At 50.9% G+C, this 15,440-nt stretch overlaps 2 protein-coding genes across 2 annotated transcripts; both read left to right on the top strand.

Annotated features, from left to right (window-relative positions):
• Positions 1–2,452: 2,452 nt before the first annotated feature.
• On the top strand, positions 2,453–7,625 carry TEKT2 (tektin 2; the record flags this gene model as incomplete). Its single annotated transcript, XM_083879419.1, has 9 exons — positions 2,453–2,624; positions 3,243–3,368; positions 4,016–4,221; positions 4,725–4,868; positions 5,355–5,469; positions 5,793–5,900; positions 6,344–6,487; positions 6,700–6,779; positions 7,424–7,625. Exons 1-9 carry the CDS (start codon positions 2,469–2,471, stop codon positions 7,623–7,625), a joined length of 1,281 nt encoding a protein of 426 aa, XP_083735545.1. The 5' UTR covers positions 2,453–2,468.
• Positions 7,626–7,991: 366 nt separating this feature from the next.
• Positions 7,992–14,694, top strand: ADPRS (ADP-ribosylserine hydrolase; the record flags this gene model as incomplete). The annotated part of the gene is made up of 6 exons (XM_083879546.1): positions 7,992–8,220; positions 9,480–9,576; positions 10,303–10,510; positions 10,612–10,796; positions 10,885–10,985; positions 11,482–14,694. The coding sequence occupies 6 exons, from the start codon at positions 7,992–7,994 to the stop codon at positions 11,772–11,774; spliced, it is 1,113 nt and encodes a 370-aa protein (XP_083735672.1). The 3' UTR covers positions 11,775–14,694.
• Positions 14,695–15,440: the final 746 nt, after the last annotated feature.

Below are 15,440 nucleotides of genomic sequence, written 5' to 3'. Positions count from 1 at the left end.
GCTGGAGGTGTGTGATCATGGACAAGGACATTGTCTGTCAGCAGGTGTTACTTCAGAGCTTCCACAGGAATCAGTAGCTTTTGGCTATGAGCCAATATTAAAGGATTTTCAGAAGAAGGTGGCTCAGGTGGCATTCTGTGTGCCATAAACACCACTGGCCAGTGAGCTGTGTTAGTTTTGGAGACTGCTGGAAGCAATGTCACGCATAGAAAATTTGTGTATTTAATGCCACGTGTTTAAATTGTTCAAAAAAAAAAAGAAAAAAATCATGCTGTTTGGGATTCTTTTTCTGAATAAAATTCTAATAAACCAGTCCAGTGGATTGATCCCCTCCCATGTGTCTACTTTCTCATATGCTGGTAACTGCTCCCCTGTTTTGGTGTCCCATTGCTTCGGCAGGAGCATGAATGTGTTCCCACCGTGAAGGTCCTGGGGGCTTTCGAAGCAAAAGGGAAATGTTTCAAGAGTAAAGTAGAGCTGTGACTTGAGACATTGCACAAATAGATTGTAGACGGATGGCAAACAAACTGGTAAAAGCCTTTATTTTTACTTAACCATCTTGACCATGTGTGCCTCTTTGTACCGTGGGCTGCAGCCGTGCGGGGTGGGAGGGAACGTGTCGGTGTTTGAGATGTACTTGCTAAGCAGAAGCCGTGTCCTCTGCCCCTTCTCCCTTTCCGGACAAATTGTTCTTGCCAAAATTTTCTACCTGTTGCAAGAGTTGCTTTCCTTCCAGCACAGTAAAATGTCGACTTCTTTCACTGTTCCTTCCCTCTCGTAGGCATCTGTAACCTCTGTACGACTGTGTATAGGACACAGCAGTCATCGATCTCTGCTGGCTATAGATACCATCAACTTGAGTGTATTGTAAACGAAACTGTATTCATTTGAAAAATAAAATTTTTTTGAAATGCGCAGGTGTGAGGCTTTATTTGTACTTGCATCGTTTTGATTTATTCCCAAAAACAAGAACAGATGGAGGTGTCTGTCTGGATGGCGGGGGGGGTGTGGAGAGAGGCATCAGGCACAACCAGGGACAGAAAACCATTTACTTAAGGTCTTTTTTGTATCTTAATGCTGTTTAACTAAATTAAAAAAAATTTTAAAAAAATCATTTAAAAATAGAATTAGAAAAAGGCAAGAGCCTACAGCATCGCTGCAGTGGAAATGGGAAAAGGCTCTGCAAGGGGACATCCCCGGCTCCCTCCTGCTTTTATGGGTCGGATTTTTTAAAACAACATTATTAATGGCTGATTTGGGCGCTGCTTCGCTGCGGTTTGCGGTGTCCCCGTCACCGATACCGCCCCAGAGCCGCCCCCGCACCCGCCGGGCAACGGCCCCGCTCGGGCCCGGGCGAGGGGACGGTAAAGGCGACAGCGGGAACGGTATGGGGACAGCGAGGGGACAGCGGGGAGTGTCCGGGAACGGTGAGGGGACAGAGGGGATGGGCCGGGAACGGTGAGGGGACATGAGGGGATGGGCCGGGAACGGTGAGGGGACATGAGGGGATGGGCCGGGAACGGTGAGGGGACAGAGGGGATGGGCCGGGAAGGGCGAGGGGATAACGGCCGGGAACGGTGTGATAGGAAAGGGGGGACGGGGGGAATCGAGCGGAAAAGGTGAGAGGAGAGTGGAGCTCAGCTGGAACGGTGAGTGGAGCAGGGGGAACCGGCCGGTAACCGTGACGGGAGGAGACAGAGCGGCCCCGGCCCTGAGGCGGGCCCGGAGCACGGCGGGCCCGGGGCGCTGAGGGCCCTCACACCGCAGGGCTGAGGAGGCCCTGCCGAGCTGGTGGCTGTGCCCTTTCCCTCTTTCCCCTCCAGCCGTGCCCTCCGGCCCTTTGTGCCCTCCCTCCGGGCTTCCTTCCCTTCAGGAATGCCTGGACTGACATCCCTGTCCCCCCTTGGTGTCGGTGTCTGTGCTCGAGGAGCCCCGGCCCAGCGCCCTGTGCCCGCGGGGCCTGGGGCACACATGGGATATCCCGCGGACAAGGGATTCTGTCCCAAAACTGCTGGGTTTGGGCACCTGCAGCCCCCTCGGGAGCTCCTCGGACCTTCTAGAGTGGGGTCTGCAGTGTCTGCCGGTCGTGCAGGGTGTGCTGGGTAAAAAAGGAGAAGCTGAAACACTCTGCTGTTCCTTCAGAGCCTTGGAGTCCCCTGGGGTCACAGCCCTGGGCTGAGCCTTCAGCGGCACCACAACAGAAGCAGTCACGTCCTCGGCCGGTTTTGTCCAAGCTCATTAAATACCATATGCAGCTCCTTGTCCCTGCAAACATTTCTATTCCTAGGGAGGGACAGGTGCACAGGTGGGACACCTGCCCTTGTGCTGCCCTATTTTAAGGACATGTGTTTGCATTAGGCCGGGTGCCAGGTTGCAGCTTGCTGCTGCTTTTCTCCTGAAGAGCTCTGTGTATCTCCATGAATAAACACATAAACCTTCCTCTCCCTTTCAGTCACCTGCTGAGCGAGATGGCCTCGCTGAGTGTAAAGCCGGGCCAGCGCTTCACCTTGCCGGACTGGCACAACAACTCCATCCTCATCTCAGCCGACGCCGAACAGCAGCGTTACAATTCCCATCACATCCGGCAGGAAGGACGAGCTCTCCGCAATGAAACCGGCAACCAGGTGAGCCCTCTGGTGAGGGGGCTGCTCACAGGTTTGTCAGGATACTGGGCTGAGAAAGGGTGTCCAGATTTGGGTGTATGGATGAGGGAATAAAGGGGTTTACATGCACAGAAGATGCTAAATATGGACATTTACTCCCTGTAAACCTACCTGTAATGATGTATCTGTGCTGTCAGGAAATCCCCGAGTGTGTTTCTCACATTTGAAACGTCGTGGAAAAACAAAGCAAGGGGGAAAGATAATAGAATCAGGACAAAGCAAAGAGATACTCAGGGCCAGCCCATTAGGATGTATTTTAGCACACTAGAAAGACATTGTGGGTACTAAATGCCATCTCATATATTCTAAAATACTACTTAGAATATATTCTAATATACTGTATATGCTCTTTAATCTACTATAAAAAATCAGTTGAGATTTCTCAAATCTGTGCCTCAACATTCATTGCCACTCATGTTGTTCTCTGTGCTCTTCATTTGTGTAAATGACTGTGATTCCAAATGGCAATGTGTTGTATTCCTGTGAGAGGCTCAGTCAGTCCTGAAAACAGGGAAGGGCTTCAGCAAGATTCACAGCAACAGTTTTAAAAGAAGTAATGGCATTTCTCTCTAATTCCAGGCAAAATGGGATGAGCACAACAGCAGAACCCAACTCAAAGATCGTATTGCCTGTGTGGACAAATGGAGAGAGGCCCTGGCCAGATGCATCGCAGAAATAGATTTGGAAATTGATGCCTTAACCAAAGTAAGTTGGGAAGGCAGATGGCTGGAAATGAACTTGCACTCTCAACATGGGATGTGAAATAATTGAGGCCCGTCTTGTGCAATGGGCAAGCCCATCTGGAGTCCAAGAGAGACTTTGCACTAGATATATTTATACATATATATGTATATTTTATACTGAGATCCATACTTCATGGAATGACGTCCTGGAAAACAAAACACTGTGTTCTTGGCTGAGCCAAGCCATGTCATGCAGCTGTATATTGCACGCTCCTGTTTGGATTTCTGGGTGGATTTTGTTGTTTGGATTTTTCATAAAGCTCTGAAGGATAATAAGAAATATGTTAATACCGTCTTTCAAAAATGTTTGGGTTTAAATAGAGAATAGCAGTGGGAGATCTCTGATACTGTGAGTTCTAAATTCAGAGGCTGCTGCTGCTTCTGGAGTTGTTAACCCCCAGCAAGGTGTGATCCTCAATGCTAATGGCAGGTGTAGAGGCCTAAGCTGTTTGGCTCTGGCAATTTTTATTCCAGACTTGATAAAAGATTTCAGAACTGCAAGGACAATGTGAGTGCCTCTTAATGATGGTATGGGTGGGTTCCCCTTCCTTTCTCTCTCCCATCCCTAAAAGATCCCTCCCCACCCACCTGGTTGATTGCTTCTTCCAGGTGAAGGAAGCAGCAGAAAATGCCATCCAGGCAAAGAACTTGTGTTTGGATGTTGCCATTGAGTGCCTGACACTCCGTGAAAGCCGTCGTGACATCGATGTGGTGAGGGATCCTGTGGAAGAGGAGCTGCTCAGGGAGGTGAAGGTGATTGAGAAAACCAAGAAAGAGCTTCAGCAGCGAGTGGATGATGCCTTCAGACAGCTCTGGTGAGGAGTGACAGCTTTTGGTCGATGACTGTGCTCTCCTTGCTTGGCTCCAGACACTTAATGTGCCTCTAATGCCACACTGAGATGGGCGGGCAGGCAGGGAACCACACAGGAACCTTGGATGATTTTCAGGGTGTGGGGTTTGGCAGGGAAGGGTGTGTCAAGGGCAACTTCACAAGCACCGTTTGGAAATTTTGTCCCAGATACCTTGTGCCATCTGCCTTGCCTTGTTTTAGGAATCAGTGGCTACAATGTGTTAAAGCTCCCAGACCCTGATACTCTGTGGGAATCCTTGGCAGCTCCCTTCTCCAGGATGATACCAGCACAGAGCCTGGGGCAGCCAGGCAGGCAGTGCTGGGCAGGTCAGGCCCAGCTCCCAGGGAGGGTGGGAACTCATAATTCATTTCACAAAGGTGACTGACAGGGTGGTGAAGGCTTTGGGAATTGTGAGCTGCCCCTGCCCTGGGCCTGCTCCCTGCTGACTCCAGCCTGGCTCTCCACAGCCTTTTAAAGGAAGCTCGTCAGCTGGTGGTCAGTGACCACAAGCACAAGGTGGAAGCGCTGGAACTCGACCGGCAGTGCATGTCCTTCAATCCCACCTCTGGCAACATCTCCTTCAAGGTCAACCCAACACGGATCCCATATGGGTAAGGAAAGAATCTGTCCTTGTATGGCCAAATCTGCCCTGAGCCCTGGGATGCTTTCTGCTTTCATGCTGTGTCCAGCCCTTCTGGAGAGAGCTCAGAACAGAAGTTGGCTCCGGCATGGGGAAGCTACAGACTTTTTGGAGATAGCTAAATGGTCACCACAAATCCAGTGGGGGCCACGTGCCCTGCCTCCATCCTGCCTGGCTGTAGGTGACAGGATTCAGCAGTGTGGTGTCACCTCTGGCACAGTTCAGGGAGACCTGCTGCTTATTTTCACTTGCCTGACATTCCCTTCCATGGTTTGGATGTGTCCCTGGGTGGAGCAGATGTTGGGCCTGGTGGGTTTCATTCTCTGAGGAGATCAGGCAAGATGTGACTTCCAGCTTTCCAGAATCATTTTGTGCTGCCATCCTGGCCTGTGGCAGGTGGTTCCTTTAAAATGTCTTGCAAACACTCAATTTATTTTTGTAACTGATCTGTTCACAGATCAACTGCACTTAGTGAGTGGGAACAGAACAGCCGTTGCAACAAGGAGCGTGCTGAGGCAGAAATTAAAGCTTCAGTTGATCTCCGAGGAGCAATCACACTTTCCATTGCCCAGGTAAACTGCTCCCTTGGCCCAGAATCTGTGGTGCCATGCTGGATCTGGTGTGGGAGAGTGGCAGGCACATCTCTGGATCTGTCTGGGAGCAGCTGCCCTCCTGATTTAAGTAGGAGCCTGGTTATGCAGCAAGCTGGAGGACACATTCCTCCCTGTCCATCGATCCCTGCCTTTTGGCTGCTGGGCGGGGGGGATGTACACATGTGGCAGCAGCCAAATCCAGCTGGTTTTGCTCCTGAACTTGTCCCAACCTTCCAGGCACAGCTTGGGTGGGGACACAGCCACCTTGCAGCCATGTGTGACTGGAGCTGTTCTCTCCTCAGACAAACAATGAGCTGGATGCTCAGCGTATAGCTACAGAGTTTGCACTGAGGAAGAGGATGAGAGACATGGAAGCAGCCCTTAATGAGCTGAGATGGCAGGAGCAGAACGTAAGTGTTGCTTCTTTGGTCATCAACTACAGCCCTGGCTGGGAATGGAATCCCAAAGGCTGTTTGTTACATGGAAAGTGACTCGGCCTGGGTGTAGTTTCTACATTTGCTGTTCAGTGGCACACAGATGATCCCAGCAGTCTCCCACCTCTCACCAGCGCTTCACTGGCACTGCTTGGGAGCACTTTAGCACTTAAAAAGTTCTAACTAAAATAAGTTCTAAGTAAAAAGTTCTTTAAATGGCTGAAACTGCCACATTTCAGCCTTTTTATTTCACCCCTTTTCTCAGCTGCACCATCCTGCTCCACGTGGAAGCAGAGGATTCAGTCCTCAGAAGCCCTTGAGTAAAATCTATCCCAAGCACAGCAAAATTCCCAGAGACATGGGGGCAGTTTCCCAGTCTGTATCCTGGGCTGTCCCTCATGACACATGTCTGTCCTTAGACCTTGGATGAAATTGCTGAAATGGAGGAGGAGATCCGGCAGCTGGAGGAAGACATCAAGAAGAGAACACTGGACCTGAAAGTGGCTCACACCCGCCTGGAGACACGCACGTACCGGCCCCACATCGAGCTCTGCCGGGATCAGGTACCTCACCTGGCCTGAACTGCCTTACCTGGCAGGGAACTGACTGGGAAGGGGGCTCTGAAAAACCTAGATGAGTTTTGGAGCAGCTGAGCAATGGATCCTACAGTAACATAGCAAAGCAACGGAATAATGTCAGAGCTGGGGGAGAGGGGAGTGAGGGAACTGTGGCCTTTGTCAAAGCCCTGCTAAGTGCTGTCCCCTCCTCCCTGCAGGCTCAGTACGGACTGACAGACGAGGTCCAGCAGCTGGAGGGGATAATCCGTGCGCTCCAGCAGAAACGGACAGAGTCACAGTGAGTGTCCTGCTGTCCAAGAACAGCAGTGCCCAGCGCTGCCCTGAGGGGATGTGGCTCTGGGTCTTCCTGCTCTGGGCACACCTCCAGCACCTGCCTTTTGGTGCCTGTGGTACTTGGGTTCATGAGGGTCTGGGCTTGGCAGGCACAGGGGGGTCTGTGCTGGGAGGGGAATGGGGCTCCCATGGCCCCTGCTTCGCTCTGAATTCATCCAGGCCCTGACTGTTCCAAAAAAAGAGAGTGACAAGGAAGGAACAGAAGTGCTGCTGTTGGGCTGACAGCTCCCTGGGTGCACACATCTCTTGCTGCCCTCCCAGAGCAGTGTGTGGGCTGACTATTCACTGGCCAAAACAATGAGTATCTGATGACTTTGCTCTTGTACAGGGCCAGATGCTGCCAGACAGTGGGAAGTTGGGTGTTTCCTGTCCAGTTTAAAATCATGGAATATCCTGAGCTGGGGAGAGACATGCAAGAATCACTGAGACCAACTCCTGGCCCTGCACAGGACACCCCAACAATCCCATCCTGTGCTTGAGAGCATTTTCCAAATGTTCCTTGAGCTCTGGCAGGGTTAGGGCTGTGACCATTCCTGGGAAGCAGTGCAGCATTTGATCCCAACTCCTGTCTTTTCTGCTCATTCCCAGGGATGCCTTGGACGCTCTTTACCGACAACTTCACCGCATTCGGACCGATATTGGCTACAAAACCAATTCTCTGCAACTGGACAACAAGTGCATGGACACCCGGAGAAAACTCGTGGTCTGCGTGGAGAAGTTTGAGCCAGAGGTCGACGCTGTCAACCGCGCCAGGGACCTGCCGAAGAAGAGTCAGCTGGAGCTGGCTTAGCGCGCCGGGAATTGTGCAAGCGCGGGGGGGAAAACTCCCGGTGATTCAGTTCCGTAGCGAGGACAAGCGACATCTGCGTCGCGTTTGGGGAGAATGGAATTCTCCTCCTAGTTTATTTTATAACTGTCTGGCCCTTGGATGATGTTTACAGCCTCCCGCGCTCCGAGGAGATTTATAAACAATAAAGGGCCAGTCCCCAGTTGTCATCCGCGGTGATTAAATCCAGCTGGATTCCAGGAGGGATTGAGGGAACAGGCGGGTGTGCACCTCGGTCCTCCAGGCCGCCAGGGGGCAGTGTCTGCCGGAGGAGCTGTCGGGCACTCTGCCCCCTGGCGGCCGGAGGAAGAAGGCGCCGCGCGCGGCAAGATGGCGGCGGCGGGTCCGGCCTCAGGCCCCGGGCGCCTCCCGGCTCGCCCCCGGCCCGGCCCCGCTCGGTTCCGCGGCTGCTTGGCCGGGGCGTTGTTGGGGGATTGCCTGGGAGCTGTTTTCGAAGGCAGGAGCGTCGTAAAGCTGCCAGAGCTGCTGAGTTTCCTCAAAGGACTGGAACCGGCGCCGCCTGAGGAGGGAGGGGAGGCGGCGGGGAGCGCACGGGGAGGTGCGTGAGGGGGAGCGCGGCGGGGAGCGAGGGATGTCCCCTGTCCCTCCTTCACACACCCCGCTGTGCACGGCACTCGCCACCCCCCAGAACTGGGCTTTGGGGTGTTTGTGTCCGCGTCCCTCAGCATCCTCCAGGACTGGGCTTTGACGTGTAGCCAATCTGCAGAATCCCCAATCCCTCTGCTCCCCCAAAACGTGGGTGCCCCCAGTCTTTACCCCTCACCGGGTTGTGAGACATGTCCGCTGTGACTGCCCTGGCTGTCGCCTGTCCTGCTCTGTCCTGTGCCTCTGTGCTGTGGGGTTCACCACCCATTCCCGATTCCCTGGGGATTCCTTAGGGACACTGCTCTGCTCGGCCCGTGCTGCTCCTGCTCCAGGGAGCTGAGGTGGAGCGTGCTGTGAATGGCTGTGGCAGTGCTGGGGCATCAGCAAGGAGCAGAGGTACCAAAACTTGAGGAGGAGAAGAGTGAGAGAAGCACAGAGCTGTTATTTAACTCCTAGGAAGTGATTGCAGCCTTACAGTCCCTGAGGGGAGACTGCAGGAAAGATGGAGGCTATTGACAAAGGCCTGGAGTTACAGGACACAGGGAATGGCTTCCCACTGCCAGAGAGCAGGATTAGATGGGATATTGGGAAGGAATTCTTTGTCATGAGGGTGGGGAGGCTCTGGCACAGGTTGCCTGGAACAGCTGTGGCTGCCCCTGGATCCCTGGAAATGTCCAAGGCCAGGCTGGATGGGGCTTGGAGCAACCTGGGATAGTGGAAGGTGTCCCTGCCTGTGGCAGGGAGTGGAACAGGATGGGCTTTAAGGTGCCTTCCAACCCAAACCATCCTGGAAATCTGTGATTCTGTGTTAGTCTGACTCTCTTGTCCATATATGCCTCTGGATGTTAGAACATCTTCTCCTGGCTCTTACTAATCTTGAAGTATATTCTGTGTCATTATAGCTGTGTATGCAGCTCCCTGGCTGTGTCAGCCTCAGAGTGCCAGGGAACTTAAATTCCAGACAGGTTTGGGTTGGAAAGCACCTTAAAAATCATCCAGTTCCACTCCCTGCCACGGGCAGGGACACCTTCCACTGTCCCAGGCTGCTCCAAGCCCCGTCCATCCTATCCTTGGACACTTCCAGGGATCCAGGGGCAGCCACAGCTTTTCCAGGCAAGGTGTGACAGTGAGATGGAGATGAGGGTGGTGCTGGCCAGGGGCAGGAGCAGGTTGTCCCTGGCTCTGGTGACACTCTTTGCCCTCCCGTTGCAGAGTCGCTGCCGTACACGGACGACACGGCCATGAGCAGGTCGGTGGTGCAATCACTGCTGGCCAAGAGGGAGTTCGATGAGGTTGACATGGCCAAGAGGTGAGGACGAGGCTTCCTGAAGGTGTAATAACCATCACTGAGACTGTCTGTGGAAAGGGATGGGGGCTAAGAAGGACTAATTCTAATTACTAATTTTTGGCGGGGAAAAATCTGGGGAAGAGGTGGTTAATCCTTTAGTTTGTTGTTGCTTTGCCATGCCCTGAAGCTGCCTTGCCAGGGCAGTGCTGCTGTGTGTCAGCCTTGTGTGTGTTCACCTTTGGGGAGGATAATGCTTGCAGATTCCAGAAACATTTCGTTTCATGTTTATTTGTTGCTATTTATGTTTGTACTGCCCTTAATTTAGCGAGGGAATGGGAGTGAGCTCAGCTTGACTCTGTTTATGATCCGTTTCCCTGATGAATCCGCAGCCCTGAGAGCATTTGGTTCCACTTAAGGGAAAGCATTTCTTTGTTTAGAAAACTCTTCCATTGAACTTGAACAAAAGACTTTCCTTGTGGTTGTGACCCACGGAAATGTTTCTAGTTTGCTTCTATTTTGAGGCAGAGTTGAGAGGGAAACAAGTGGGTTATGGAAGGTGATGTTTATACATCCTTCTTTCACACTGTTCTTTGGGAATTGTTTCCCTGCAGAACTGACTCACTGAGCCCTGACTCGTCACTGATTTACACGTGTGTTATTAATTCACTTCAGCAAGAGGCTTCATCCTGTCACAAACCCCAGTAACAGACCAACCCCCCCGGCTGTTTTCCCCCCTGCCCACACCAGGTTTGCTGAGGAGTACAAGAAGGAGCCCAACAGGGGCTATGGGATGGCCGTGGTCAACGTCTTCAAGAAGCTCCTGAGCCCCAAGTGCAGCGACGTGTTTGAACCAGCCAGAGCCCAGTTCAATGGGAAGGGCTCCTACGGGAACGGCGGGGCCATGAGGGTGGCCGGCATCTCCCTCGTCTACTCCGACGTCCAGGATGTCAAGAAGGTAACGGAACATTCTGGGCTTCTCTGGGTGTCCCTGCTGTCCCCTGGGAGCCCGGGGAGTGTCCCAGGAAGCTTTGCTGACACCGAGGGTTTCTCTGCCAGTTTGCGAAGCTGAGCGCGGAGCTGACCCACGCCAACTCCCTGGGCTACAATGGGGCCATCCTGCAGGCCCTGGCTGTGCACCTGGCCCTGCAGGAAGGGCTCAGCAGAGAAACCTTCCTGGAGCAGCTCATCAGCCACATGGAGCACGTGGAGGCAGATGACAAGTCTCTCAGTGATGCCCGAGCGTGAGTAGCTTGGGGAAAGCAAGTTTGGTAGCTTGGTTTGTTCTGGCTCTTCACGTTCTCCCCTCTTCACTGCACTCTCTGTTTGCAGGTTGGGATTTGAAGATTTACCATTTTCCAGGCGTCTAAAGAAAATCAAGGAATTTTTGGAGCTCAGCAATGTTCCCAAAGCAGATGTATTGTTTGAGTTGGGTGAGTACCTTTCTTAGTTACAAGCATTAGGAAAGGTGGAAGCAAGACTAACTCAGCAAGCCTGATAGATGTATGTTCCCCCAGATTCCTTTTCAGCCTGTGCTGCCTGTCAGGCACAGAATATGCTGGAAAAGCAGCCTGTGCTCACCAGTCAGTAATTCTGAGTCTCAACCCAGTGATTTCCTCTATGTATTGATAGGAAAAAAAAATGTCTTGCTAAGGGAAATTTACCTTACATAATGTTTCTTAACATTCCAAGATCTCTTAAGGGCTTTTGGGTCCTCATGTTGGATGGGAATGAGTAGCTGTGTATGGCCAGGCTATCCTGGGGTAACTGGGAATTGCTCTGCAGGATGTGAGTGGTACTGGGGAACTGGGGGGTTTCTGAGGGACAAACTTTTGCACCTTTTCCTGGTAAAATCCATGAGTTGCAGTGAGTTGCAGTAGGAAGGGAAAAGGAATGAAGCCCAGAGGGTGCTGACAGGGTGTGTTCCAGGCAACGGCATCGCCGCGCTGCGCTCCGTCCCCACTGCCATCTACTCGTTCCTGCGCTGCATGGACGCTGATCCCGACATTCCTGAGCACTACAACGCCCTGCAGAGAACCCTCATCTACTGCATCTCCCTGGGCGGGGACACGGACACCATCGCCACCATGGCGGGGGCCATCGCCGGCGCCTACTACGGCGAGGAGCAGGTGCCCCCGAGCTGGGAGCAGAGCTGTGAGGCTTTCCAGGAGACACAGAGGATGGCCAGGAGCCTCTATGAACTCTACTGCCAGCGGCTCTGAGCTCTGGGGCGGCTCCAGGGCTTTCCTGAATGCAAAGGGATGGTGAGCTCTGGTCAGACCCAGCGGTGGATCCGCACCGTCGGCCGACACCAGCGAGCCTCACCTGGAAAAGGAGCCTGCTGCTGTCAGCTGGGAGCTGGGAGCCAGAGCCAGCTGGGAAAAGGGGATATCCCCTTCAGGCATGGATCAGCAGGGAAGTGGCTGCACTTGGACAGTGGGTGCAGCTCCCCAAGTGTACACAGAGTGACTCATTTTCCATAAGATTCTGCTGCTTGTTTTTGTCCACCATTGTGCCATTTGTCATTGCAGTTACTGGTGGGTGTCTGAATCCATGGACTTTCTCCCTGTTTTCCTTTGCTCCTGAGTCCATGGGCTATATTTTCTGGTCAGTGGCTTTGGGAGTCTCCACACCCCTGGTACAGCAGCAGGTCATTCTCAGCTGGCCAGATAAGGGATGTCACAGGAGTCACCATAGAAGCCTGGTGGCCCAGGTTGTCACCTCTGCTGAGTCAGAAAAATGGAGCACAGATTTCTGGGGTGGTTTGTTGCCTTAAAGGCAGAATGAGAAGGGCCAGATAAGGGATTTCTTTGCATTGCTGATGGCTCTGAGAGACCTTTGATGCTTGCAGACAATCCCAACTGGCTCATTGTCCCTGCTGGCAGAGGGTGTCACTAATTGCTGCTCCTCCTGTGCCCTCAGCCCTGTGATCCATCAGGCACCTGCTGCACTTTGTGCCCCCTTGCACAGCTGCTGTCACACTGCTGCAGCCACTCTGGCTGCTCCTGTGTTCCTAATCCATGCATCCTGTATTTTAAAGTCCTGTATATGCCCAGAGCACCAAGTGAGATTCCTGTTTAATTCACATAATACCCCAAATTGAAAGGGAGCCACAAGGATGATGAGAGTCCAGCTCCTGTGGAGTGCAGGTCTGGGAATGGAGGTATTACAGGGTATACCTGGTTCTGCTGCAGTCAGTCACAAAAGTGACTTGAGCAGGATGCAGGAGTTTACTTATCAGACTCTCAGCCTCTGTACTTGGTAAAAATTGCCCCAGAATTAAAGGGAAAGGTGGGTTAATTGGGGATATCAGTATTTAAAGAAGCTGGTGCTGGTGGCCAAGAATATTCTAGCACAGCTGTGTTCCAGAATTTTACATTTAAAACCTTTTCCTGGTGGAGCTGATCAAAAAGGGAGAAACAGCTTGGGAATGGCACATCTAGAAAGGGTTGGAAGCTTTTTAATAATTGAAAACAAAATGTCATCATATGGAAATGTTTATAAACTTAAATGTGACAGTGTAACTTTTGTTATTTCTCCAGTATGTCTCGTGACACTGGGAAGTGGCCGTGGTGCTCCCCAGTGGTGTCAGCACGTGGTGGCTGTGTCAGGCTGCATGCACATGTGGGAATTTGGCTGCCACAGGTCCCTCCAGTTTTCCCCTGTAGTCTGCTTCCTTCAAGTGCCAGTCTTTTGTGTGATGCTATAATGGGTTTTCCTTGTATAAATGGATTCTTGTCCTGGGAACATGTGGAATTTTGGTCTGTTGTATATTTTTGTATTGTGCTGCAGATCTGAGCTGTAAAATACCAGGTTTTCCACATTATTCTGCCAGAGGGGCAACCAGATTCATGTAATTATTTAAAAAAAGATATTTTTCTTTTAAAGCAGCTTTATAATTTTAAATGTTTGGAACTCCTGACAAGCAAAGAGCCCGTGTTTAAAGACCAGAGCTCTTTGGGCCTGAATTTAGATGTGTACTTAACCCTTCAGTTTACTTGGAAAGAAGTAAAATCCCTGAGTTACCTTTATTAAGTAGCCACTGCTCCTGTGTTTTCACTCAAGTCGTGAAGTTGTGCATCCTCAGTGCCAAGAGGACCAGGAGTGGTTCTTGGTACAAGGGTGAGTTGACACTGGGCCTTTGGAAAAAGCCCCTTTTCCTTCTCATCCTGTGGAAGGAGTTCAGGTGCTGGAATCCAGTATGTGGTGATGGTGCAGAGACCAGAGAATTCACTGGGAGCCTCATGAATGGCAGCAGGAGGATGCCTTGCTCTTGGAATGAGCTTTTGAAGGTGCCTGTGTGTCAGCCAAGCTTCCCTGGAAATGTTTTGCCTCTGCCAGGTGAGATCAGATGGGAAAACAATATTTTCTTCTCTTTGGACTGTGAGCCTGTGAAGGTGCTTTGCAGATTCACCAGTCCTGAGTGTTCCTGACTCGCTCAGGCTCGAGGCTGGCTGTGCACAAGGTGTGTGATGTAGGATGAAAAATCATGGAAAAAATCCACAGAAGGGGAAGGGAATTCCTAAGACTTCAACTCAAGTCCCTCAAATTAATAATTACCAGACTGGAAAGATCTGGATTTCAACCTTTTCTAAAACTGAATTTCTGGAGACAGGAGTCTTTTCCCTAATCACAAGAAACATGCAATAACTTTTTGCATATTAATGAGGGAATCTGCTGGAAATGAGCAAGATGATTTAAGGTGGAAATAAGAGTGTAAGAGAAGTGTATGAGACAGAGCAAGTCCCAGGACAAAGCACAGCTGAGCCCACCTCTATACAATAAGTTTTATTGATGTTTGTCAATACAATCAAGTACTGCAGTTTTAGTTGTGAAGAGCAGGTCAGTTTTGGGTCACAAAGAGTGCATTTTAAACCAACTTTTACTAGGACAGTGCATGTAATAAGTATTTACAAAACTAAAAACCTCTATATACTAGGTTAGAAATGAAGATACTAGAGGCAAATTTAAAAAAAATAGTAAGAATTTGTATATAAAAATGCACACTGTAATGCAGTTTTCAGCATTAAAAATAGACATACCTCATCCAACCCAACCTTTTTTATTCTTGTGATTGAAACCAAAATCCCACGCGCTCACACACACGACAGAAAATAATCCTTTCTGCTGGCTAATATGTACTCAGTATTCCAGAAAAAAAAAAAAATCCTTCTGGAAAATGAACAGCCTCCCTCATCCTGTGCATCGTTTTTTTTTTTTTTTTATAGCCTAACTATGTGCGTGTAATATCTTTGCTTTCCATTAGTGTGTAAATGTAAGAGGTTAAATAGCTGCGAGGGGTGATTATTGGTTCGCTCTGCACGTGAAGGGAAAGTGGAATTACAAAACAGTATCTACAGCACAAACTTAATCTGGGGGTGGTTACAGTGAGGAGTTTGGTCGTTGCTTTTTGCCAGCTCGGACAAGAAGTTTGGAATGAAGCAGAACAGAACAAGAAGAGATGGGCTGTAGATTAGGCACAGTATAAATAAGTCGCTTTGAGGAGCAGGATGAAGCTCCCACCAGGCGTGGCAGCTCCTGGCCCTGCACGAGGCTGGACCAGCTCAAATCCCTCTGTTCTCCACAGGAAAGGAGACAAGTCCCCTCCCAGCACCCTCCCCTACCAAACCTGGGCTTGGAAAAATCATCTGAGCTTCCACTTTAAATTTTAGGGACTGTTCCTGCTGGGAAATGCTCCTGTTCCTGCTGGGAAATAGCCTGTTAGGATCACAACCCAAATGGTCCTGACCCTGCCCTCAGGAGTTAAAACATCCAGTGGGATCAGACACCTTTCAGCTTGAAGAGGTTCATCTCTGCATGAAACTTGCAGCTTTAAGGAGAGAAATTCACAGGGCAAAGATCCCCGGAAAGGGACAAACAGCCCCAAC

Source organism: Zosterops lateralis (assembly GCF_965231275.1).
Source record: "Zosterops lateralis genome assembly, chromosome: 28".
NCBI lineage: Eukaryota > Metazoa > Chordata > Aves > Passeriformes > Zosteropidae > Zosterops > Zosterops lateralis.
Note: the sequence above shows the minus strand (reverse complement) of the source record. Positions and strands in the feature narration are given on the sequence as shown.